Genomic DNA, 27,408 nt, shown 5'->3' on the forward strand with positions numbered 1-27,408 from the left:
AAGGGCATATTAGAATTTTCTCCTGATAGCAGTTGTATGGGTCTGTTCCAAAATGTGAGCCCACTGTGTTTGGCACTCTGCAAATGCTGTAAGGGATGGCCTCTGCTATTTAAGCCTAACACACTAAATCTGGACTATGGTGTGTAGAGGACAGAGGGGCAAGGTAGTGTGGTCTGAGCAGGTCAGGGGAAGAGCCTGGAATGAGCTGCTTTGTTCAGTGTAGATTTTTCTCTTTGCCATGAGCTGCACCACAAAGTACATCCATAGCTGCCAGCTTTCAACATCTGTTTGGCACAAGCACATTACAAAGCTGCCAGGAAGAGTTTGGCAGGACTTAGCACCAAGTTGTGTTTACTTGTCATTGCACCAAGTGCTCCCCCCTCATGCCCTGACTGATTTCAGATGTTGAAAGAAGGAGAGTTTCAAGATTTAGTAAAAAAATCCAGTCTCTTTTTAAAAGCCAAAGCGCCAGACACAAGAGAACTGAATCCTTGTGATGAGGTTTGATGTAGGAAGAGGGAATGCATGGGTGCAACTCAGAGCAGCAGTTGAGAGCACTCACAGCAGCTCTTGAGCTGGGGTTTGTGGAGGGGAGCAGCATCAGGATGCTCAGGGTGGGGACAGGGTTCAGTCTTGTGTGCGTGTCAGTCACATCACCCACGTGGAGGCAGGTGGTGCAGGTCAGCCATGAGATTTGCAATCACACTGGGCACTGTCTGGAGACAGGACTGTGTTTGCCTTTGTCATAACTGAGTCACATTGGCACATAGTTAAATCAGTAGCATTGTGTTTTAGAGGATGAAGCTCTATTTTCTGCAGTAGTTTTTGCTGTAGTTTACTTTAATTTAGATAACTTTCAGACTCTTTCCTTCTGTTGCATCTCCCATGCTGTGATCACTGCTCTCATTCTCTGGCCTACTGATTTTAAATTTGTCATAAATGAAAAACGAGTTTCAGAAAGGCAGGCAGAGAAACTGCTAAAAATTCCCATGAATTCAAGCAGGTGAACAGGAAAGCAGCCTTAAATTAACACAACATTACAATTATTGGTTCTACCCACTGGCAATAAAGGGCAAGCACCATTCTTTTAATATTGATTCTCAATGATTATGTGCAATTAAGCCTAACTAGTATCTTCACACTCATCCTATAGCTGACTAATTGCTGGGCTTGGGGAGTTACTTCTTGTGTCAAGGATCAGTTCAACCCATCATCTTTATAGGTGCTCAAAATAGTAATCCCTGTTGACACATTCTGCAAAAATACTAATCACATTTTTAAACAAAGGCCTGAAAGTAATAACATTGTAGCTTGTTGTTTCTGAAAAAAAGGAAATATAATTTAATTTTTTAAGTGATCATTTAAAACACAGAGCGCATTTACCCTGTGTAAATGTAAAAAGAAAAAAGAAAAACAAACAAACAAAACCACCAAACCCCAATATTTAGAAGAAAATTATTTTTTCTTTACCATCTTGTGGTCCTGCCTAGATTATTTTGATGTATTGGGTGCAACCAAATATGGTGGTCAATAATAAGCACAAATACATTTTCCTGGAGGAGCAGTATTTCTCTATAACAATGAGCATATCTCAATAGGATTTAACTGTTGAGCTCATCATTAACTACCTGAAGAAAGAAAACAGGAGATTGCCTTTTTCTTTCCACATCTGTACACTCTTCTTCATTTCTTGCACAGTGTCCAGTTCTCTTCCTTCCTTCTCTCCTCTCCAGTGTCTGACATTATATACTCTGTAGACCTCTTATTCTCAGTAACATAGAGAAAGTGCTCTTAAATGAAAGTATTCTGGAATCAAAACTCTCCCTAGCATGGTCAGCATACAGGGTGCTAAAATCACGCTTCTTTAACCATCTGAGTCATTAGTCCTCAGAGATCTGATTCAGTAACACCTAAACTGGAAATATCTACTACATAAACATCAAAACTGAGATCCAAAACCAGTCAAAAGAGAGCTAAGTAGAAGTTTCCATTATCCAAGAGATGGTGGAACAAAAGATAAAACCATACAGGAGAGCTAATCTGCAAAACAGCAAAGCATCTCATCTTTCATAAACCAAATTGTACCTGCTTTTCTTATCTCTTATTCAGCTCATTGTGCCAGGAACACCTTGCTGAACAGAGTAATAGCCAGGAATTCAAATCCCAGACCTTGTGAGGTATATTTAGGGAGGTATGAATGCTGCAGAGGTGAAAGGAGTTCTTTAAAGTTATTGGAAGGATTTTCTGGATGTTAGGGCTGACATAGTGACTGACACTGTCCCAACAGGTCTGCCAAAGAGAGAGGAAAGGATTTTGATGTGAGTTAAAGTACCATGTGTACTGGCTGGGAAAAGGCAGAACAGGACAAAAGGAAGTTGTAAACACAGGCAGTGGAGGGAATCTGAAAAAAGTCCAACCAAATTTTTATAAATGAACAGCCCACATATTAGTATCTTCACATGAGGGCATAGCTAATTCCTCTCTGCAGTGTTTATGACCTGCCCTTTCTGTAACATCACACAACACGCCCTATCTTGTTGCCTTTTGGCATAGTCTCACATTATCTCATTTATGACAAGCAGCAGAGCTGAGGAGAGGCCATACAACCTCTTCCGCACTGATCCCTTTCCTGCAACTCTTTCCATGCCATGTAGGGCCAGTTTCCCAGTCACCAGTGCTGCTTGTGATGCTTTCTCTTCCCCTGCCCACGGGATGTCAGGATGGAAGCAGAGGGCATGGGATGAGGGTGATGCCTGCAGCCAGGACAATGACTTTGGGTTGCTGTCTGTAGTCCTCAGCCCAGCAAGAGATGCAAAACAGCTCAATCATGTCCTGGGTAACTCTGATGGAGAAGCAGCTGCAGTATATAAATTATCTAATGGACACGGCTTAGTTTCTCTGATAAATGTGACACAAAGGCAGTAACTGCAGGTCTGAGCCAAGGTCTGCCTGGCACAGTACATACTGCACAAAGAGGAGGCTCTCCTGCAATCAGACAGACAGACAGACCGACAGACCATTGCTGTGTGTGAGTGTACAGAGCACAGCTGGGATTTCAGAGAAACCCAAGAGAAACAGGCAGTTAAATCCTCCCAAGTCCCCAGATCACTCTAAACTTAGCATATAACTGCCTTAGACTCCTTTTACAATCCCAGCCCTAAGTACTCTTGAGCTAATGATCATTAAGAAACATTATTAATTTCTAGTTTAATTTCTACTTCATACATTTTGTTACCTCATTAAAGGCCATATAGTTACCTGGGGATGATAATGGCATAATTTTAGCACTTCCCCTAAATCTTCACCTTTGTAAAAGTTTTGTATTTTCATGTTTGCAAAAATCCACAACAGCAACAATTTTGCATCAGGTAATACAGTTCTTAAGAGCTGCTTGAATATTCAATTACTTTTTGTTCCAGTTCTCATAAAACTGACTAATCCATTCCACAAAACCTAAATTGTGCATGCAGAGGCACCTGAAACTTCCCTCGTCTGGCCGATTTTGTAGGGACCCAGTGTCTATGAGTATTTCAGGCTGCTGCTCAGTATTTACTGCAAATACCAGAGATAGGGATGGATTTGCTGTAGGATTTTGTAGGCAAATTGCAGCTGACTCTGTCCAGTTTCAGGAGCTGGGGAGTGAACAGCGATGGAGGCTGTTTGTCCCTGAGTCAGGCCAGTGAAATAAGGGAGGTGAAATCCCAACTTCCTCCTGTCTCTTCTCCTAAGACTGACCTGGGGCATCAGACCACTTCTTTCCATGGTCAACATTCTTCCCTGAGACTATAAGTCATTTCAGGTTTCTCACTCAAAATGGAAAATTATTGAAAATTAACAAATGTTATTCTTATGCACACACAAACATGTATGTTGTATATGTTTGTACCAATACACATTCAGTGAAGAATCCAAGTTCTGTTTGTAACCAAACACCAATGTGAGTTCAGATTTGCTGCCAAATCTTTCCAGGTCTTTGACAGCCTTTTGAAATCTGCCTTATAATGTGCATCATTTTAAAATGTGTATTTGTCATCTGCTATCTAGATAGGAAAACAAAATAATGCTTTTTAAACACCTAGTTATTGTAAATAACCTTATCTGTGCTTTTCATCCAGAAGCCTCAAAGCACTTTGCAAAGTGGAAAATACTGTTACTTTCTTACCAATGTTTTGGAAGCTGAAATACAGAGAAATTCAGTGACTTGTCAAGGGCAGTGACTTGGGTGAAGGGACACCTGGTCCTCTCAAACACTGGTTCAGTCTCTGTTTCACTGTGCTGAACACTGGTTCACCCTGTGGTTCACTCTTTTCTGTGCTCTCCTCACACCCTGGATGGGGTCAGGCAAAATTCCCCATACAAAATAATTGTGCCAGGCTGATGCATTCTAGAGGGACTAACACTGCTCAAATTTGCATAGATTGACAAAATGTCAACCTCCTTAGTTACTCTGAATACAAATAGGAAAATGTCCACATTTACCAGCTCTGTGCATCATGCAGCTCTTTGTTCCTTAAGTAGCAGGAAGGCTTTAAGTATAAAGTTATGTATAACTGGAAGAAACATATTGTTCTATTTATGTTTACTGAATTCCCTCTACCTTTTTTTTCCTCTCAAAGGGGTAAAAACTCAAGGGCATTCCTATAAATACTAGGCATAGGTCTTTCAGTCTTTGCTGTGCTTAAGAGTAACTAGAACCCTCAGAATTAATTTTTCTAATAGCTCCCTAATTCCCTTTGGCAACTGAAAAATTGACACTCTGGCATGGCTCATTGTGAGCTAGTGGCATTTGTTGCTGAGACCAGAGAAACTATTGCAACACTGTTTGCATCATTAGAAGCAGCATGTGAGGAATCCAAATCAGCCAGCTGGGCAGTTTCAGAGATCTGCTCTTCTCTTATCAGTTCACTTCATGCTGCCACTGGGCAGTAACAAAGAGCCAGAAGTACATGTGGCCCAAGGAAAGGCACAAACAATATAAAACCGTGGCAAGAAATCAGGCAAAGGCAAGCTGTTCTCTTCTGATAACCCTGGAGGCTGAAAAATATTAGACTTAATTAAATGAGAAATAAGAGCAGTCTTGTGTGTGTAGTTTGCCTTTGTGAGAGGTCACAGTGTTTTTAAAAGTTCTCAGCTTTTGACTGGGATCAGCTCAAGACTTGGCCAACTGTACCAAGGTGGAGCAACACTTAATGTGTGTTCAAGCAGAAACCTCTGCCAAGTACAAATTGTTAGCTGTAAAACAGAGGTGCTTTGCATCACAAATAATTGTAGCTGGAAAACGTGCTGTCAAGGAAATAGTGACTTCTTTTTTTTCCTGGAGATCATCTTCTATACCAAATTATCTATTGATCCAAGAGGCTTAACAATGAAAACCTGTTTGACAATTTCTCTGTCTTTGGTAGCTACTCTTAGGGCACCCACAGATCCATGCAGAATCAAACTTTTTGTTTCTTTGGCACTTCTGCAAAGTTTTTCAGGTAACCACAATTCCCTGAATGTGTTATTCAATTTGTAGGGTCCTAGTCCTACGACTAATTCTGTCTGAATTGGCCACAAAATATGGAAACCCTGATATGTATCTCCTGAGAACCATATTCAGTGATATTCTCCTCTGCATCAAACAGATTCTCATCTCTCTCTCTTACCTGGACCTCAAATTCCTTCCTAAGCTGTGATAATATGAGTTTCCTTACATTTGTCATCTTTACAATGTCTCACTAGTTTGCTGGGATTCCCAGTTCTCACACTTCTTCAGACTCCTGAGATCCTCTCTTTTTCCTTCTGTTGTAATTCTGCCTGTACTTTTACACCCCACTGAGAGGTTATAAACTTTTACTGAAGACTCTTCTTCTTCTTCTTCTTCTTCTTCTTCTTCTGTTCCCAAATCAGGGAAAATATCTTAAGTTGTTGCCCAAGGGGAGTCCAAGCCTAACCTCAGTGTAGAGAAAGTGGAGAAAATGAGTCTGCAGAAGTTTGGCTGTTTTTTATTCCAAACCCATCAATATGCAAATTGCTTCCTATCGCAATCATCCCACAGACTTCTTGGGACTGTTCCACATTTACAGGACCAGTGGATTGAGATGTGCCAGACAGTCAGAGCAAACTGCTGCTCCCCTGTTCACCAACAGGACTAAAAGCTTTGATGCAAGATGAGAGAACCACACTGACCAAAATGCAGCTTTCCCCTTGAGAGAACAACAGCACCTCCTCCCACTGCCTCCACCTGCTGCGCACAACCACAGAGCTTCACGCACAGATCCCTTCAGATCCCTTTTTCCTGGCTCCTTGTTCATTTCCCACAATGTCTAACTTGGTGATAAATGTGCTTGCCAGCCAGGAGAGAACAGATCTATTAGTGAAAAATGTGGATTTTTCAGACTTCAAAGATGATCCTGGGTTTAAAGACGTATTAGTCTCCACATTTCTAAATTGAGTAGAATCTTTTTCATTGGAAAATTTGAAGTGGAACAGTTCTCCTGCCAGCTTTACTATTTTAAGATCCTCAGGAGTCAAAGTATTTAAGCAATCCCTAATTTTAAATCACGGTAGCAAAAAATATTTACTGAAGTACTGTGTTTCAGGGTTATTCTTCTGAAATTCATAGGCTTGGTCATAATTTTTTTTCCAGTTCTATGCTGTTTTCTCAGTTCTATTTGGATCCTTTTGGTAGCTGGCCCAGGTAGCAACAGGACAACAGAAGCTGATAAATCAGAAATTGCAATCTTTGCTCAAATAAGGAAAGCTTTACCAGCAGTGTAAATCTGAGGCAGAAGAATGGATTTTTTTCCTGTTTTTTTTTCTTTTCACTACAGCAGCAGTGTGTATTCCTAGCAGTTAAACACCAGCAATGTTTCAAAAAGTCACCATGCCACATTGCAATTATGTAAAAAGAGGTGTCTGTCAAACATGCTTAGGCCCAAAATTGCATAGAGATTAGAAATAAAAGCCATCACTCCAGTGGTGGGAATTTCAAACAACCCTGGGGGTAAAATCTTTACAGGGCCATATAGAACAAATCTATAAACTGAGCTCCCATTAGTATCTCTGCAGCATCAGTCAGCAAACCTCAACTATGCCCTCCAGGCAGGGTAAAGAAATTGGTAAGCCTTGTGCAGAAGTAAATTATGTGTTTCAGGTAATATTTGTTTTATATAAAAGAAGGGAGAGTAGAGCAAGAGTTCTAACAAATTTCATGGTACTAAGAAACAGGTTTTGTTTTGTCCCTGAATTATATTCTGGAAATCAGCCTTGAGGGCCTCCTTTCTTCTAAAAGAGCCAGCTGAGCTTGAACATTTACTTTTATCCCAGAAAAGGACCTCATTTCTCAAAAGAGACTGACAAAAAATTGTTCCAGTGGAGGAGAATCACAAATCCCTCGCCCCAGTTTGTCCCCCTCCCTCCATCAGAGCAATCCAGCCTCTAGAACTTGTTGGAAACTGATCAGCCAATCTCAGACCTGTGGGGAAGTGTGAGCCCAAGGGAAGTCTGGCCTTTCACAGCACAGAACACCAAAAATATTTTGGTCACTGTACAACAATGTTCTAGGAAAGCTGAGGAGGAGAAGGAGACATCCTTCCTACAAGGTGACAGCCTCTGCAGAGGAACTAAGTAGGCAACAGGAGAAAACAAACCCTTGAGCTGCCAAGGTGGAGTGTGACAAGTATTGTAAATCTGAGGCTGTCCATGCTCCAAAAGGGAAGGTGAAGTTTCTTGATTTTCCCAGACTTATTGATACACAAACTCTGGGAACAGACAGCAGCATCACCTTTTATTTTACAACATGTTTGGAAAGGGTGCTGCTCCCAGGAGGCTGAGGTCAATTCTCCTTTCCCATTTTAAAAACCAGAAGTCATTGTCTTGGTGTAAATTTCCAGCACTGGTCCCAGTTCTAGGTCCTCAAGTGTGATCTCCAGTGGGGTGACAGAGCTCCAGAAAACCCAACTCTGTGCTGAGGGCTCCCCTAGACAGACCCATGCCCAATGCATGGACCTCTGGAGAACCAACACATCTCCATGCTCTTCTGGATCTATTTTTGGAGTCAATGTGGCCCTTTGTACCTTAGCTATCATTTTGCTGACAATATAAGAATATTTTTATTCTGTGCTTTGTTTATTTAAATGTCAAACCTTTAAATCAGAAGCCTCCCTCACTGTGTGCATAAATCTGGTCGAGCAAAAAGGGGGATGGGAGCACAGGAGATCTAGACAGTAAAAATGGCAGTAAACTACACATCCTGTGTACAAATGCATTTCTAATTGCTGTTGTTAGAATACACTCTTCTGTGAACCTTTTCTCTATTGCTATAGACTAGCTATAACATAAAATTCTCTTGACTGTTTAAATGACGTGGCTAGGAAGAAGATTTCTCCCACTGAGAATGGAGACAATTTAGGATATGGATCAGAATGGGATAAGATGAATATTCAGAAACTCACAGAGTCAACTTTTTGCATGCAGATTAACTCATAAAAAATGTCACTGCCTGCAGTACCTACTCCTGGTCATAACTGCAGTATTTATAATGGGATATTAAGCTTTAGTTATGTTACTGTCTTAGGCTACATAAACCACCAGGAAAAGAGAGAATAAATAAGGTTCTTGCAGATTACTTAATTGTAGCAAACAGGAAGCTGCAGTAATCACAATTTTGCTTTGCAAGGAAATTCCATGGTTGAGAGGTGGTGGAATGGATTCGTGAAGGAATCGGGACTAGCATTAATTAGTCTGGTCCCAGTAGGCCATTAATCAAGAGGGGGTAAAGCCTCAGTAAACTCACAGACCTCTACTCAAAACAGGTAGGTCACATAGTGGGAAATGCTCTAACTCCACTGAAGTAAACTGCTGGTGACCCCCTGGGGATTTGGATCCTTTCAGAGCTGGGAAGGATGGACACGGGTCATGTTCTTCCTCACAGGGACTAAAAGCTGCCAGAATTTGTGCTGCTCAGGAGAGGGAGAAGTGCATGTGATCTTGTGCAGCTGGGATGGATATGTGACCTTATAGAGCTGATCCAGAGGCTGACTTTTCCCAGGTCAAGGGTTACTGTTGTGGCACTAACCTTCCCCTTGAGTGTATGTTTCAACAGATAAGGAACTGTAAAGTAGCATGTCCATTCCAAGTGTCTTGTAGGAATGCTTCCTAGCCTGTAGTGACCTGTTGGAGAGAGGAACTGGGACTATCACCTGCAAGCTGTTCAAACACCTGACATTCAAAAGCTCCATCCTTGTAGGCACAGCCAAGGAAGGACAGTGGCTTGTAGTCCCCCCATGTCAACAGGGTGGGATCTGTGGGCTGCTTAATAATTTGGCCAACAGCCATGATGCCAGTTAGCAAAAAACTGACTTGTTTCATTGAAGGAATTGCAAGCAATCAGAGGTTTGCTTTCCATTGCCATAAGTAGTTTTATCATAGCTTTTATGGCTTTCAGGAACTGTAGGTCTGCCTTACCTGTGTTTCTCACTGCAGAAATTGGGAATCTCATTGCCCAGTGTACAGATGTGGGCTGTGTGTTACTTCAGCTAGTGCTCTACATGCAAACTGCAGCAAAAACTTGGTCAGAGTGATTGTGACACTCCTCTCAGCTCCTCCACAAGTTCCTGCTGCAGGAAATTGGAAAGGTCCCTTCTTCTCCCATTCCTTCACTGTCCTTTCAAACCCGTCTTCTGTCTTTGGGCTGTGAAAGGATTTATTCACTTCTCACTTTCCCAAAGGAGCCTGTAGGGTTAGAGTTCCCTATATCCCATTTGGGTGGAATGTGCTGCCCCTCTCTCAGCACCCTGACCTTCCAGCAGCTGCTTATAGGAAAATAACTAAAGTCAAACCAGGTCTACGTACATACATAAGACAGGTACTATTGTCATGGAAAATGCTTTTGTTTTACAAGGAGATTCAAAAGTTTTTACTCTTGAGCCTGGCTGGACATCTTCTGCCTAGAATCCTTGGCCTCTGCTTGAACAAAGAGTAAGGTATTTCCATCTAATTATTTTCCTGCATTAGTAACAGGATTACTGGAGATCCATTTTTTTCTTTATAATATCCTTCCACTTTCAAAGCTGAGGAGTCTTTCAGAAAATTAATGTATTTGGCTACAGTTCTGCACAGGCATATGAGCCCAAGATAAGCTATAACTGTTTTTTAAAATTGGGTTTTTTCCTCAGGCAATATTTTTATGTTCCCCTTCTAATCTTTAATTGGAAGTCAGAGTTAGCATATTGATAACTTGGCTCAGTCTCCATTTAATTCTGTTTTGAGTGCTGATAATCTAATTACACCATTTTACATAAGGAAGCACAGGCTGAGGAAGTTGAAGTAATTTGATGCCAAAACATATGGCCCATTAAGATGTATCATGCTGACTGTTACAAGGACATACTTACTGTGGTCCAACCAACCTGCTGACCCAGGTCTGTAAAATACAGTGTAATGATGGAGGAAACAGCAAGGCTTTGGATGCTGGTGGAATCCTTCAGAAAGGGCCCGTCTGCAATGACGAAAGTGGGAGAGGTGATGGCATGAGCAGCAGGACCCTCTTGGGGGCTGAGCACACTGCTGAGGCTGCCCTGCTGGTGCTCCAGATGTAGGTACAGCTTGGATTCTGATTTACTTTGGTGACTTGGTACTTATTCTCCAGGTTAGCAACCCAGAGCTCTTCCATGAAAGTTATTCCTTTCCCATTTTAACAAAAGTATGAGCTGCTGTGACAGAGGGCAGCAATGTGTGACAGTTGTACTCTGCTGGTTCTGTTAATGTGCCCCATCAGAGACAGGCCATGCCATCACACAGACAGCTCCACAGAGCACCTCTTGTTCTGGCTAGCTGGACTAATGGCAAAGTCTGTGTTACACAGCCTCTCCCTCACTGACATATTTTGCTGAAGCATTTGCATTCTCAGGCTGTGCCTGATGATGAATGCAACTTCTTGGGCAAAGGCTCACGGTCCAAGATTTCTTTGCTAGCTGTCTGACCTAGGTAGACCATGTGTATCTGAGCATTACCTTACTGTTTGCATATTCTGAGGCATCTGCTTCAGTCCTAATGGATCTGGAGTGTGCAGGCAGACACATGAAATAACAATATTTGGTTTTCTTTTTTTCTTTTTTTTTAATATAGACAGTGAGCTGGCTATTGGAAAAATCCAACAGCCATTGGCACAGGATGTTGCCATGGCTGCAACACTTCTTTGCTCTTTTCCTTATGTATGGTCTCCCTTTCAATATACGTTTGTTGACTGTTTACATCAGTGAGGGTGCTAGATTCTATCATGTGTTGATGGAATTTAGCACCTATCAGCCTCACTTTCTATGGCTTTGCAATTCTACACATCCACAGACCAAACACCAAAGAACCTCTGGCAGCTTTATCTTCCACTGCCCTGTCCACCAAGAACTTGTGGACTGACACAGAGGCTGCATCTTCTGGTGAGGCGGTGAGCAAATATTAAAACAGGAAATGCAGTGAGGGAAGGAAGGAGTGAAGGGGCTTAAAACTGCCTTTTCTTCATAGTGTGATCATGCACTGTATTCTGGAACATTTCACTCAGTGGTTATGAAAGCCATTAGGTTCCTTTACTAATGAGAAAAACTAGTACGGTAAAAATTGATGTCAGGTGATGAGAATGTACTGACAGTTCACCCAATAACACGTATAGAGAGAGCAATGCTGTGAGGAGGAGAATCTGCCAGAGGATTAGTAACACATTAGGTGGATTAGTAATTAGTAATACATTAGGTGGATTAGTAATTAGCAATACATTAGGTGGCTGTATTCAGCCATATGAATACTCACTGCGTTCTAGTTGCAGGCCAACACGGGATGGGTACCACTGAGGACCTGTTCCAATCACAAAGCATGGCTGTTAATTTCATGATAGAAAAGCTAAATTTCTGTAAATTTCTGGGGTGGTTTTTTTTTCAACTGATAGCTACAAATGTGAGATGGAAGAAAATATATCTTTCTTTTGGTCTTATCTATACAAGGAGTATACAAGAGAGCTGGGAGGAGCACACAATACACATTAGAGCACAAATCCCTTCTCCCATTTCAGTGCTAGAAGGGCCAGTCTCGATGCTGAATGCTCCATCAGCACAGCTTGTGTGTGCAACACTGGGAAATATAGAGAGGATACTGTTTATTACTGTATTTGCCAAAACTCAGTACTAAATGTATCAGACTCGCCCTTCCTTCTAAAAATATGCCTGTGCTAGAGTCTGGTCCAGGACTTTGTGTTTCCCATTTGGGAATGTAAAACCTCACTAGGGATGTGCAGCTGGTATTAGTGCTCAGCTACAGATTAATCAGGGAAATAGAGGCACAGAAAGAAGCACATGGATAGCTAATACTGGGTGACTTATGACTTCCTTGATAGGAGGAATCAATTTGAGGATGTTTCCTAGAAGTAGATTATTAAATTCTGTAGCTTAAAGGTCATTCCAAAATGCACAATAGCGGTTGGCTATTGTTATTGGATTCCCTTTGGTGATTTGGAACAGAGACCTGTCAGGTTGGTCAAACAGGTGTGGATATCCAGGTGCTTTTGCTTCCCTTGGTGTCAGAGTGAGCAGGGAATTGCCACTGGCACACTGCAGAGGGGATCGTGGCTGTTCAAGTTGTTGACTTGGCCACCTCTTTAGTTCCTCTGTGCAGAAGGCTGTGCTTCTACAGCTGTGCTGCTGAATGGACAATACAAACACTCCTCCTTTGCATCACAAGGACAAGTAACTTTGCTTAACCCATACACACACTTTGGTTTGCTGTTGAAGGTTTTTTAGGCTGAGCACATTTCTGGGCTCAGCTGAAGCAATGTGGTGAGAACTTCCATAGTCCATGGTGTTGACTGACATTTGGGGGAAGCAAAGATTGCCAGAGACAAGTGAGGAACCTGTGGTAATATCACCACCTCCAGCCATTTCCACCACATTTTTCTTTATTTCCTTTGACACACCTGAGGACAGTTGATAGCGTGAAGGAGATTTGCTTTGTCTTTTCAATTCAAAGCCTATGTGAAATTGCTCAGATTTTTTTTTAGATGTATCTTACAACTCTTAGCGATCCTGTATTTAAGGTAAAAATATTCCCCTACCTCTAAATGGAAAAAATTATTTGCAGTGACTGTGATCAAACATAGAAACATTTGCCCCAAGAAGCTGTGGGATCTCCTTCCCTGGGCATAGTCAGGCCTTGTCTAGGGATGACCTTGAACAGTCTTATAGGGCTTTAAAGTTGGCCCTGTTCTGAGCAGGAACCTGGATCTGGAGATGAGCTCTGGAGGTTGTTTCTACCTAACTTATTTCAGGGTGGTGAGGAGAGCTTGTTCACTCCACCAGCTGCCAGCTGGAGGGGAAGGTGTGCACTGTGCAGTGACACTCAGCACATAGCTGGAGGGGAAGGAGCTGTACACGGTGTGCACTGTGCAGTGACACTCAGCACACTCATTTCAAAAGCACTTGATCTGACTTTTGTAGGCAAGAACAGGCATTAGATGAACCCATGAACCAGGGCTAATAGCAGGAGGTGAGACATCCATCAAGTAAGTTGCAAACATTTTTTTCAAGGTACCACAACAATCCATGGCTATTAAAGATAACAAAGGGAAGATAGAGAAGGAGCAGCTGTCTGACTTGTCAGGGAAGATATGATTTGCTCCAGGACAGCAGATATCAATAGTTATTTGGGAGCCTGAAATGCAATGTATTTGTGTTAAATTGGAATCTTCCCCCCAGCTCCCCCCTTCATATTACAGTATGTTTCAATAAAAGTCAATTTACCCAATCCTGTGGCAATGCTCTTTTAGGTATGGCTCATAATCTTCACAAGGGCAAAGAGAGGTTGTGCATTTAAGCACGTCATCCCACATTTCCAGTGCTTTAGCCTCAGTACACCATTATGTTCAAACACACTCAAAGATTTAGACAGATGGAAGTGTGCCTTTGCTGCTGCTCCTCTGCAGTGACCTTGTTATTACATCAGTGTGCCTCTGGTTTCCAGGCCATGCTTGGAAAGCTGTGTGTATTCTGGAAGGATCTAGAATTAGCTGTTCCTTCCCTGCTCTCACTCCTGGTAGGGGGCCACTAGCTAATGTCAAGTGGAAATGCTAAACGGAGTGTGGGACAAAGTCCAAACACAATTCTATGTTGGTTCAAGTGAGATCACCAAAGCTTCCCACTTTCTGTATTCACTGTCAGCGAGGCTGCTCCCAAGTGTTAGCTGTCCAGGGTCCTGCAGAAAACAGGATTGCTTTCTGGGGAGAAGTGTGACCCCACAAGGAGTCTGCTCTCCTAGCTTGATAAGGCTCCTTTCAGGTAGGAAATTTCACACATTCCTAGGCGTTCTGCTCACCACTTGGTAACAGTCAGACAAAGGGACCTGGCCCCACCTGTCACCACTTATTTGCCTTCCTCCTATGACTATTTTCCACAGGAAGCCTCCAAAAATCTCACTAGAACAGCTCTGGATTTCTATTTGGCAGTATGGGAAGCTATTCCAATCCAGCCTGCCTATGGCAGACACACATTCCTCTCATTCCTGTAGCAGGAAAGCTCTCTTTTCTTTAGATAGAGAAAATAAACCAAATCGAGGGACTAATTATCACCTGTATTAATTCTTGCTAACGCCTGTCAGAATGAAGGGTTGATGGCTCTCTTGGATATCCAGAGCCAGGGCTGTCTGGCAGAGGAGCTTCACCTGGCATCAGCAGGAGTGCAGAAGTGCATGTGGAGAGTCCTGCTCCCAGACAGGGTAAACACACACACTCACTCAGGGCAGAGGCACAGCTGCAGCTGTGGGCAGCACCTGAGGGCTTCTCTGCACTGCCACACCTGGCAGAGCTCCCCTTGCTTCCAATCTAAAGCTGAAGGGTTTCTCTTTTGCCGGGTTGTTTTGGGGGGTTTTTAGCAGTGTATAATTTCCATTTTTTTCTTATTAATGTTTTCCATTGCTGCCTCCTGCAGAGATTAATGGCAAGCCAAGACCACGGGTGACAGAAGTTTATCTTGTGACTCCTGTTGCATCAAAGATCAGGCATATATTAATATTTACTTTCTGACATTGTGACGGTGCATCAGAGCTCAGCCACAGCAGGTCACAGTCTCTGTATAATCCTTGTGGTTAGCAGAGCTGTTCAGCTCCCTTATGCAGGGTTTATGGGTTTGGATGTGTATTTCACACTTGGAACAAAGTTGTAAAAATAACATTTCAGCTCACTTATATCCTAGACTGGCTTTGACTTGGAAAAGCAGCCATAGACTGTCCAGAGAGTAAGGGTGGTCATGGTGGTTCAAACCACAGGTCTGTTTAGCCAATTTTACATCTTCTAATGTTTAGTCAATATTGTGGTTCCTCCACATCTATTGCATTTCTGTAATTTATGCAAAACAGCTTTGGCTCCTCTCCTTGCAGCATCATTGGGCAGCTGTTGAAATGTCTTCCTACTTTTCCATTTCTCTTTCATTGCTTCTACTCTGCTGACTTATCCTCCTCAGGAAGGCTGTTTGCCTCAGACCCCAATATGATCACTCCCCAACCACAGGCATGTTGGCACCTCAAACCTTTGCCCATTCCTCAGCTGAAAAGTCATTCACAAATTCCTTGAATTTAAGTGACATCAACTTCATTGTCCTTCACTGTGTAACTTGATTTAGCTGAGGATATCCCTGATCATGCCAGGGGGAGCTGGACTAGATGATCTCTGTTTGTCCATTTCAAACCAAGCTGTTCTGCAGTTCTGTGAGTTATTAAAGATATAAACATAACACACATTCTGTGTGTTACAATTCTGTTATGATTCAGGGAAAGTTATATCTATGTGTACAGGCTTCCATTAGTCTGGAAGTGTAAGCAATTATGACAGGTCTTAAACCTTTGAACATATTCCATCTTCTCTATCAGGAATTTGTTCCAACTTTGCGTTAAAAAAAACATAAATTTATTTTAAAAATACTTAAAATATTTTAATTCTAAGATGTTTAAGGCATGGTAATTTTTCCAAACAGGATGGTATTTGCTTGGAAAGCAACTCAATGTTTACCTTTAATAACCTCTTTTAAAAAATGGATCTGAGGAAAAATATTTAAATTTGTGTGGGATATTTGTTGTACCTGTCCATATTTAAAATAGAAATTAAAATACAAGCAAACTGACAGGACACATAAAAACTGACAGCCACCTTTAATTTTCCCATAGCCAACTATGGAATTACCTATTAATACTGGCTATAAAAAGGAGATGTAGTGCTGTCAAACAACCATACAAATACCAGCTAAAATGACAGCCTCAGTGCCATGCCCAGCTGCAAATACCACTGCACAAAAATGCACAGAACCAAATTCCACTGGTCTTGCTGCCCACATGGTGGGGTTTTTTCACTGTCTGTATACTAGAATCCCAGAAAATGAATCAGCTAATCAGACAATCCTAGGAAGCATGAACAGCAAGAAAAGCCCCTATGCAGCTTTAACACTGTCCAAGGGTACTCTATCCACATGACTCAAGCTGACCTTAATGTGTGCTCCACCACTTAAATGTCACAAAATGCTTTGAAAATTTAACAGCTAAGAAATTGAAGTACTTTGTACTTTCCAATAGTTGTGAAATTGAAGGAATTGACCTAATTTTTATTAAGTTTCATAAGGAATCTTCTACAAAAAAATTAGTGTCCTGTCTGCTCTGCATTAAATTGCACAAACAAATGCCCATTTGTCGCAAAGTATTTATGAAGTTATGTGAGCCTGTATGAGAACAAAGATAACATGATGAACTCCCTTGCTGAGGAATTCGGTGTGTTGCTCAGAATGCAGACCTGCGAAAACTATTCTACTGGGGAGAAAGGAGTCTAAGAAATGCAAAACACAACTGACAGACACAATTTGGAGATAATTAGCAGATTGACTTTCCATCATCAGCTAATTTTATTACCAGTTAAATTGTTTGCTTCTCATTGTATTTCACCACCCATGCATCTCTAATAACAAATAGCCTTAATAATTACAAACAATACCTGCTGTGATATGAATAGGGTGATATGAACAACAAAATTACTATAATCAATCATCAGCAGCATGTTGCTTAAATTTGCAGAAATAGTGGAAATTCCAAGGAACCGCGGTGGCACCAACCTCCCTTTTCTGATCACAAAAATGTTGTGCATGAGCTGAGAAGTGTAACAGCACCTGCTCGTGTGAGCTGAGCATGGCTGAAATGCATCCCACCACCTTAACCAGATGGCAGTTTTGGTGCCCATGCAGCAATAAGAAGAGTTTGCTAGGAAAGATTCACATTTTAGTATGTGTGAGTGTGCTGGCTTTGTGCATAATTTATAGAGACAGGCAGATGATCCTAAAACTTGCTGAGGTCTTTTCAGAACAATAAACACTGAGCAAATACAGCTGTCCCTTGTCTGTGTCCTCAGACAGTGGTCGTGCTGTTGTCTCCCTTGGCTGCAGCTGCCCTGAGTGTTCCCAGGAACACTTCAGAGAAAACAAGGATAGAGACATCACCATGCTAGCAACCACAGCCTTTGCAGGGCTGAAGTTTGCCTACTTCTGCTTCACTGAGCTGACAGCAGGAAAAACAGGATGCTGAAATGACTTGAAGCTATTGCTTTCTGCTTTTATTTGGAAAAAAAAAAAAGGCTGTGTGATTTATTGTGCTAACATTGCACTCAAGTGATTCCTGAGCATGATGGCAGAAAGCAAAGCACACCAAAGAAACCACAGTAAAACTAAGCTCGGCCACAAGATCAAGAGAGAAAGTATCTGAAGTGATTACTTACTGTGCTTGCCTCCAGTGTAATAAATGGCAGCTGCTGAGAGCAGCAATCTGAACAACCAGCCCACTTGAAGGATTGCAGCTCTCAGCAGCAAGCCTGGGGCAAGCAGGGCCACAGCACCTCTTCACATGGCCCCTCTCAAAAGGCCCTCTTTGGCTGCGGGCCAGGAGATGCTTTGACACACTAAGTGCCAGCACAGTCACCTGGGTCTATTTTCCAGGGCCAGTGCAGAGACCAGCTCTGGCCAGGCCCCCTCCAGGTACACTCAGCTGACACCAGACTGAGCCCTGAGCCCAGCAGGGCTCACAAGGGTCAGGCTACCAATTGTGTGCTGCTTCCACCTCTTGCTAAGTCTTTGGGGCACAGCTGACCTTGGGAGGGCACTTTCTGGATCCAGGATCATTCAGCTAGGCTGTGTTTTCCTGGTAGAGGGACCTTTGAGAGGGTGTATCAGCATATTTAAAGAGCAGGACCAGATCTTGAGCTAGATCCATGTTTTTATGGGAAATTAGTAGAAAGAGTAGATCCAGTGGTCAGTAAAATCTCAGCAGAGTGAGAATCAATTTCAACCCCTGAAATGGATGTTGTTTTTAATGGTTCCATAGCTGGGGATAAATCCCTTTTCTTTGTCAGCTTTTTTTCTCTGAATATTCTCTCTGATTTGTTTCATTTGTAGGCTTTCCAGGGAAGATCTTTGGCCATGTGTTTTACAAAGACACCTTGAACTCTGGTTGCTATGGGGACACAAAAATACACTTTCTTAATGGCATGTGGAATTTGAAAAATTAGCTATTTGATCATAAGCATCCATTTCTCTGGTTTTTGCAATACATGAATTCATCAAGCTACAACCACAGTGCTGGCTGAGGAAGAGCAGGCAGTGAGCGCTGAGCTCCAGACACACTGGCCAAGAGCAGCAGTGCTAAGGACAGGGTCTGGCCCAGAGGCAGGACAGCATGCACTTCCCACAGACTTCCAAGCAAGTCTTCCCAGCCTGACTGACTATCTGGCTAAATGCTTCTGGTTTACCTGTTCATTTCATTATTCCCATTGGCCTTAAGTGTTTAAAATCTGTGACCACCTATTTTCCTTGCATAAAGTCATATCATAGTCACCCTGGCAGCTCCACTGAAGCTTCACAGAGACTGGTCCAGAAGGTTTCTCAGAGCATACCTAATGTCTCTATAGCACAAGGCACATAATTCCTGCACCCATTCCCCTTAAAAAAACGGTCAGAATTTTGCCTTGTTTTCCCAGGATCTGGCAAAAAAAGGGATAGCCCTATCCATATGTCTGTTCCTGGGATCAGTTCAGCTGCTGTGACTGTGCCCAGATGTGAAGCTCCAGCCTGTGGGACTCTGCATTGCACCTTGAGTCACAAATTTACTTGACTGCATTTTAATTTAAGAAACTTATATAAATGCCTGAACTTGCTGAGGAACAGAAAACTCCCCCTATGCCCTTTTTTTTTTCTCCACTGAAAAAAAATTTAAGTCTCATACTTCAGCTATATTCTGATCAGGCAATAATGGACAAATTTCTTAAGAGTCAGCATAGTTTTTCTTAATGGAGATTGATTCTTATTAGTGGTAAACAAAATATTATTTGTCATTTGGATGTCAATTTATGTCACTGAGAGATTAACTTTTCAATATTCCTTCTGAAACAGTCTGCAAATGAAAGCAGCTGTAGAATTTCAGACAAGCAAAAAAGCATCAGGGGAAAAAAAAAAAATAAAGCATGCAACATTTAGATGCATATGTTAATATTTTTTTACATTGTTTTTCCTTTGCACTTCCAAAAAATCAAGGAGAAAAGGGAAAAGCCAGCCCTGTGCATTTCCATTTTCCATGTAGCCTGCTGCAGAAAGCATAATTAATTTTGATCTTTCTGAGTGAATTTGCATTTAAATTAATGTGCGTGGGCAAAGGAAGGGAAAGTGAACGAGGCTCACCTTCTATTTCATTAATAACAGCCACAGACCAGAATACAAAGAAACAAGAAAATAGGTGCTCTGACAAGCCTGGAGCTGGAAGGAGCTTTCCTGTGGGGGACTGCCCGTCATCAGTGCAGGGGGGTGAGGAGGTGCTGGGCATATGGGGCTGCACAGGGACAGCAGCGTGACCCCCATGGGGCAGTGCCACTGCAGGGCTGGCCCGCGCCCTGCCCTCACTGTGGCACAGCCACACGCTGCAGGGTGGCAGGGGGTGCAGCTGGGCTCTGCCTGATGGCTTTGGGCAGTCTTTGGGCCAGCCCTCCCAGGGAGGGCTGTGTCTGTCACCTGTGTGCTGTAACAGTGCTGGGTTTGCTTCGTGTTCGCAGACAGTCGTGTTCTGGCTCTGAAATGCCTGCCCAAATTAAAAGAGAGATGAGTAATTTATGCCAAGTGAGGATCTGTATTCTGGTAGTTATCTCTGCCTTTCAGTCTCCCATATCCACAAGTCTGGAAAAGGGTAACAAAGATAATAGTTCAGGTACCAGGGACTGTGAGAACTTGAGCAGGAATCTCTTCCTAAATATAAGCTCTATCAGTGAAGCCTTCACACGAAGGGCAAACACAAACCTGAGAAACTGCACATTAAGAAACACACATCTGCCAAACCATGTGATTCAGGGCTGAAAAAGATCCTTTCTTTTCTATCTTCTTGTCCATAATTTGGCATGGGATTTCTAAAAACACAGCTTAATATTTGATGGTTTATGGAATCACTTGCTCTCTATCTCAACCCATAAATGCTCAACTATCTCTGCTGGTGTGGAGTTGCCAGCCCTGACAAGGTTTTCACTGGCAGCAAAGCAGAGCATTTAAATACAGGTATCTGTCCAACCTCGTGGTCTCAGGAAACACAGGCAGTAAGCTATTAAGGCCTGTTTTAAAATGTTCCTTTTAAAACCTTTGTTCACGCTCATCCCGTGCCAGGTTCTGAGGGAACAAACGGTGCTGTGCCTTGCAGTGTCATAGATATGCTGTGCTTCAGGACACTGATAACACAGGGCACTGCTCCCTCACTGCAGAAAGCTCTGGTGTGGCTACTGCTGCAATCAGCACGGCTGCTGAGTACATTGAGATAGCAGCTCTCCACAGAGCTGCAAGAGGAACAGAGAGCAGGGAACTGGTGAGGTCAGTGTTTCAACCCAGTGCTGTTTGCACGCTGCCTGAACGCACTCCGGTGCCAGCAAAGGTTACAGCAGGACTGGGGCCCTGCTGGTTTTATATTCCAGCATCAGAAAGTACACAGTGGTCCAGCAATCACAGCTGATACAGGAAAGATGGCTCAAAAGCTCATTTGTGCCTTCCCTGCTGATGTACTGGGAAGAATCCTACCCCAGGCTCTAGCTGTTTCTTTAAAAGCATTCCACAGTCAATTAGCTAATAAAGTATGCTAATTAAGTATAATTTTCTTTCAATATTGACTGTCCAGGGGATATTGCTCTCTCTAGCCACTAAGCTAATCAGGATGCTTTCTCTTACTGACCCCCAAAGCAATGTGGGTTTTGTATCTAATGGCCACACCAATGCCATCAACAATTAAACGAGCACATTTGAATTGACACAATTTCGTCCTGAGAACAAATTAACTTCTCATAAATTCATTGGTAAATTCACCACACTGAAAATTAATCCCCACTAAGAACAGGGCTAAACTGTAATTTCTCCAGGAGCAGTGAGAAAAAGGCAGCAGGGACCTGCCCTGCTCTGGCAGCTGATCAGAAACCAGCATGGGAGACAGAGGCTGTCATGTTCCCATGTCCTTCCTGGGAGAAGCTTATTAGAACAGACCTGCCCTGCTCTGGCAGCTGATCAGACACTTCTCCCATGTCCTTCCTGGGAGAAGCTTATTAGAACTGGTTTAATTCCCCCATCCCACCACTTTATTTAGATTGTAGAAAGACTTTTGTGCCCCAGAAGCACTGCTATGAAGCTTGTGGGTACCTTATCACTCTCTACAACTCCCTAAAGGAGGAGGTAGGAGGGCAGGGGACAGGCTCTTCTCTGAGGCAGCCAGCGTCAGGATGAGGGGACATATCCTCAAGCTGAGCCAGGGGAGGTTCAGGCTGGACATCAGGAGGAATTCCTTCATGGAAAGTGTTCTAGACATTAGAATGGACTGCCCAGGAAGGTGCAGAGAGTCACCATCCCTGGAGGTGTTCAGGAAAAAACAGAACATGGCACTCAGTGCTGTGGTCTAGTTGAAGAGGTGGTGATCAGTCAAGGTGTTCAGGAAACAACAGATCATGGCACTCAGTGCTGTGGTCTATTGAAGAGGTGGTGATCAGTCAAAGGTTGGGTGCAATGATCTCAGAGGCCTTTTCCAACCTAAAAGTTGATCAGCAAAGTACTTTTCCACAGCTTTACAGACACAGTCCATAAGGCACTTGATTGTGGTGATACTGCTTGATGAGTTCTCATTCTCATATCTGAGGGATGATGTTTCATCCCAATCTATACAGCAAACGCTTTGTGGCCTTTGAGCACCTCTACTGCTTCCCCTCTGTAAATGTGACAGACACAGCTCATCCAGACTGTTTGTGCACTCTGAACTTGCAGTCTAATGGCAGAACATAAAAAAAATATTGCTTTCTACTAGCATGTATTTAAACCAGAGCAACATACATTGTTCCAGTATAACTCACACATCATTTGTTTCAGCAGTCAGTAATTTTCAACAGCAAATATATTCAATATCATTGCAATAGGGGACAATTTAGAAAGAACTAAAACTCTGGTACATTATTTTTACTGTGAATCATTTGTTCACCTTCTTGTCTTTGATGCATTGCTTTCATTAACTTGAAACAGTTGCAAATACCAAATTTTGTTTGAAAGCTTTCTTATTTTAGTTGTTCTTAGGGTTTCTTTCCCACCATGCACAAATAAGAAAATAAAGACAGAAATAGGCTACAAATATGAGCTTGTGTCTAAACAAACACAAAACAAACCACTATCATAGGGTGAAGTTTTCCACACGAAGTTCTGAGCAGCTGCCCTTGCTCTTGTGCTCACCTGACCCTACCCCTGGAATTGCAGCTGCTTGTTACATCACAGCTCTTGGACCCACAGAGGGGAGGAGCTGAAACAGCACATCCAGGGAACCCATGAGGAAGAGAAGACCTGGGGGAAAGTCTGAACTTAGAAGCTGAAGCTGCTGCCTCTTCTCTAGCCTGTCTAGCAGAGATGACACCATAGGACTTGTCATTTATGTCTCTTGTTCTCACAGGTTTTTCAAGGACGCAGGTTCCTCTCACTCTGGCAAGGCAGATTCACTTCCTCTCCTGTTATCCAGTGCCTGTTGGCTGTCTTTCACAAGAATTCCTGGGACATTTCATACGCATCCATTCCGAGCAGCTCTTTGTAAGAGAAGCTGTTTCACTAAAGCCACGTGCCAAATTAGGTGTACAAAAGTGCAGGGACTCCTGTGAAAAACCTGGTGTAGATACAGAGCACATCTACAGCCTCAGGTGACCCTGACCCTGCCTTAATCAACAGACATCTGTCTTATTAGTGGACATGAGATTCTTTTCACACACTGATGAAGGCCCACTGGGACTTTTAGCATCCTGAGTTCCTTGAATGAACGTGAAGCCCACGAGTCTGCTGGTGAACCCCAGGTTAACACTGGAAATGAGTCTGTTCTTCAGACAAAAAACATTAATATCTGAGTTTAAATTGAGTAGTTTTAAAGCCAAAACTAGTTTGGCATCTTCTCTTAACAATTGAGTAGGCTTTAATTCCTCAAAACTGGATATTACTGGGGCCTGGATTACATCTATAGGGCCTCCTACTCTATTTTTTCAGTTGCACCATAGGCACTAATATAAGACACATTGTAAATAATAATAGGCAATTCTGGTAAACAAATTTGGATGTTTTTCATCTAGATCTGTCAATTAAATCTACTGTAAAATCAAGAAAAGCAAAGAATCTAGCTATGAAATTTCCTTTCCTTAATGAGGCATTTAAATAGCATCTCACATTTGTTCTCCAATTGTTTACATAGGATGTCATTTGTGATGCATTGTTGGAGCCCTGTAAATCTCAGCTGGGAACAATATCCCAGAGAGCAGAGGGGGACAGTTCTGCTTCAAGCTACATCTCAATAGATTTTCTGCCTTTTCTTTTATTATGTTACTCATCTGAAATGATATCTGTAATCCTGCTAATGAAATGCAATAACATCAGATGCAGCAGCTGTCAAAAAAAAAAAAAAGAGAAATAATGTGAATTTTCATTAAACTTCTTGAGTTGATCTTCACTTTTTCCATTGCTGATTTAAATATTGCTAATTTTCTGAAGGTCATCTTACTTCTATAAGGCTTTAATGAATCTTGACTTTTGTGTTTTAGACACCTTACTCCCTCTGGTTCAATAGGTCATTAAACATATATTTAAGTCGTTCTTTGTCCCAAGTGTTTCTTATGGGATCACAGCCAAAAGAGACAAAAGATCCCAAGGTGGATGAAAGGCAGGTTAATTATTCTTATTTTATAGATGAGAAAATGAAGCTTAAAAGGAAGAAAGTGTCTAGCACACAACTAACCCCTGTCAATAGCATGACTCCCATTGGTCAAGTCTTAAAGACCTAAGTCTTAAACATCCCATTAATTTCAGTGTTAGTCAGGAGACTTCAAAAGTCCCAGGGGGCCTTCTGGCTTTTATGATTCTCTTTTGAAGACCAGAATGCTTTAAACATCTGTCTCTGAAAGTCTTGTTTAAAGTTCCCCTGCTTCTAAATCAGCTCGGTGTGCCAAACCTCCACCATGGTTTCCAAATTCAATGATAAAATATTTTTGCAACTGTGTATGTATTTCAGAAAGCAAAACATCACAGATACCTGATCAGATGCTTTTCAGACTGCTGTAGTATCTTTTTCTCCACAACTTATAACGAGATTCAAGTGCTCAGCAGACAAATGAACTGCAGATACCTGGTCTGGTGCTCACTCTGACTTTGTTATCTCAGCTGCCCAGCTAGAAATGTCCAAATGCAAAATCTGGGCCTTAGCAGTGTCAAGAGACATGAGTCAGGCTTGAATGGGAGTCTTACGACCACAGCTGAGGATGCACAATAGTGTCTGTGAAGTGCACAGAACCTTCTGGAGGGTGTATGCCATGGGCTCCTTGAATTGTCTCTCCCTTCTGGAACATGGCCAGAATAATTTCTTCTGTAATTCCAATACAGAATGGTGTGTGGGGTGTGTGGTGCCTGAGTATAAGGTAAACCTTCATTCACTCTGAAGATTAAAATCATGAGGTTAACTCAGTTTGGCTTCTCCTTTCTTTTAACAGTGTTAGGTCAATGATGGCATTCTCATTTCCTGACTGGCTGTTGCAAAGTAATGAAAAAAATTCCCAGCTTTCAGAAAGGCTTCAATTATTTTGACAGCCAAGCCATCAATTCAGGTCACAGGAATTCGTATCAGCAGACAGACTCCTGTATTTTGTATAGAGAGATTTGCACAGATATAACACAAATAAGCTGAGAGCAGGTCATCCTGCTGATGCTTCTCCCTACACAGGATAGAAATGAAGCTACTGGACAGTCTGGTTTTGTGACTAAAGCCCCATCCTGAGGCAAGAATCTGATGGTGCTGCACAGGCAGGAAGCAATTTACTCATGGATGAGATCTCTGATTGTGAGCTGGGAAGGAAAAGGGTAGCAACCAGTTTGTGCTTTCTGGCAGGAGCTGTTGCTTACTTTGTGCTTAGAGCTGGGAAGCAAAAAGTAAAGAATTTCAGAAGATACCAGCCTCACTGTGGCAGTAACAAGAAATTCAAGGAGTTTCTAATAAACTGGGTTGTATTGACAGGCATAGAGAAGTAAAAAGATCTTGGAATTGTGAATTGTGTCATTTGAGGGATACTGAAATTCATCAGGAGCTGGCGTCCTATTGATCTGTTGTGTGACTAAGACAAAAGAAAAATAAATTATAAATATAGGATGAAATAAATACCATGTTTCCTCCTAATCTAGTAATTTCCATTTACAAAGTCAACACAGATGAATGAGCAATTTACACTGATGAAATCACCGTACTTCTTAGGGCCCATTTGAAATAACTGCCCATCCCCAGCGATTCTCCTTCATTGTGTGGTTTCCAATTGAGTTGTTATGAATGCAGAGAGGGGAGAATTTATGGAAAACAATAGCTGGATGTGACTGCCAACCCAATGTACTCTGAGAATCCATACTGAGGAGGTAATGCTGGGCCTCTGAGCTCTGCAGTCAGACACTGCACAGTGGGATATTGTCTGTCCTTTGGAAAACTCCTTCATATATGGATTCTGGGCTAGTGTGAACTACTTAGGACACAATCAGGGAGGAAGGAGTTTGAGATCTGATAAAAGCTATAGACTTTGTAGCTGCCTTTCTGTCCAGGGAGTGTGTCCAGCTCAAGGTGACTCGTGGTGGGATCAGATCATTGCCCTCTTTCAAATATTTTGTCTTTCTCAAAGTCTGATCTCCTAATATAGGACAGAAGAAAGATCCCTCTGGAAGGCTCTGTGCCCTAGATATAACTTATTTGGGTTTCTTTGGTTTGTGAAACACATGGCTGATTGACAGGCCAAGACTATGAAGTCAACTTTGCTGAGCCATAAATAGCATAATTCAGCTTCTCTGAGTCCCCAGCAGATGTATTCATCAGGCACATGAGTCTCTCCAGGCATCAAAATTGACAGATTTCATTAACTTTCCGCAACCTGAGAATCCAGCTGTAATAGACAGTGTGGAGGAATCAGAGGAGCTGCAGGTTCTCAGCAAGACTGTGTTATCAGACAGTCCTGATTATACAGAGCCGGTAGGCAAGGACTGGCTTAGCAGTCACCGCTCTCCCTGGTACTGCTCTTAATGACTAATCCCCACAGCATCCTTCCTCACCTCTCTGAGCCTTGCAGTTTAACATCACAGCCAGCCTCCAGAAGGGAATTACGTGATGCAGTACAGTCATCCTTTCCAGCAACAGCTCTGCATCTCGCTCTTGTGTGCCAGCACAGGCCTGGCAAAAACCAGTTATTTCTGGTGCCCTTGCTATTGAAATCTAGGTGCATCTGACTGCTCAGGTGTCATGAAAACAAGAAAAGTTTCACATTCAGGGCATGAAAATCCTTAGCAGCCTTTTTAGAAAGGAGGAAAGAAAGAGGACTTCCTCCACTAAAGAATTATTTTTAGTACTTCTTGTGCCTCGACCTGTGCTCACAAAGCCTGCCTTGTGATTTTTAAGTAATGAGAGATTCTCCTCCTTGCTCTTCACCCTGTCAGCTCGACTTCCCCTGTTGCATTTTGAAGATCTGCTTCAGGGTTCTGGGTGAACAAGGACCTGTTGATTTTAAAATGCTGCTTTCCTTGCAGCTGCTGAGCACTGCCTGAGCTGAGCACTTGTGGGGATGGGATCTGCAGGGCTGCCAGTTCTCCTGTGGCTTCTGGGACACATGCAGGATGACAGCAGTGGGTAAAACCTGGCAGATGACTCCTAACACTGCCCTATTGTAAGGAGGAGGCTGAAAGAGAGATTGGTCCCATCATGAAGAAGGACTTACACTTTTTCCTTGTCCTCTCTCTAGAGAAAAACAACAGAAAATATTCCAGCAGCATTGCAGGGAACACGGCTCCCAGGATCACTATAGAAATACCTATAAGGAGCAGTTAT

At 42.5% G+C, this 27,408-nt stretch overlaps 1 protein-coding gene across 4 annotated transcripts in view; it reads right to left on the reverse strand.

The window, feature by feature from the left end:
- The window catches only part of TECRL (trans-2,3-enoyl-CoA reductase like), a 59,186-nt gene that overhangs the window by 14,693 nt on the left and 17,085 nt on the right, over positions 1–27,408 (reverse strand). For 3 of the 4 annotated variants that reach the window (XM_039710594.1, XM_039710595.1, XM_039710592.1), the window contains exons 3-4: positions 11,785–11,829; positions 10,377–10,480 (exon numbers count right to left, since the gene is read on the reverse strand). In XM_039710594.1, coding sequence (XP_039566528.1) covers positions 10,377–10,480; positions 11,785–11,829 — 149 coding nt within the window. The remainder of the gene's footprint in view (positions 1–10,376; positions 10,481–11,784; positions 11,830–27,408) is intronic. The other variant, XM_039710593.1, reaches the window with a different exon arrangement.

Source organism: Passer montanus, unplaced genomic scaffold (genome assembly GCF_014805655.1).
Source record: "Passer montanus isolate IOZ18808 unplaced genomic scaffold, ASM1480565v1 scaffold23, whole genome shotgun sequence".
Taxonomy (NCBI): Eukaryota; Metazoa; Chordata; class Aves; order Passeriformes; family Passeridae; genus Passer; species Passer montanus.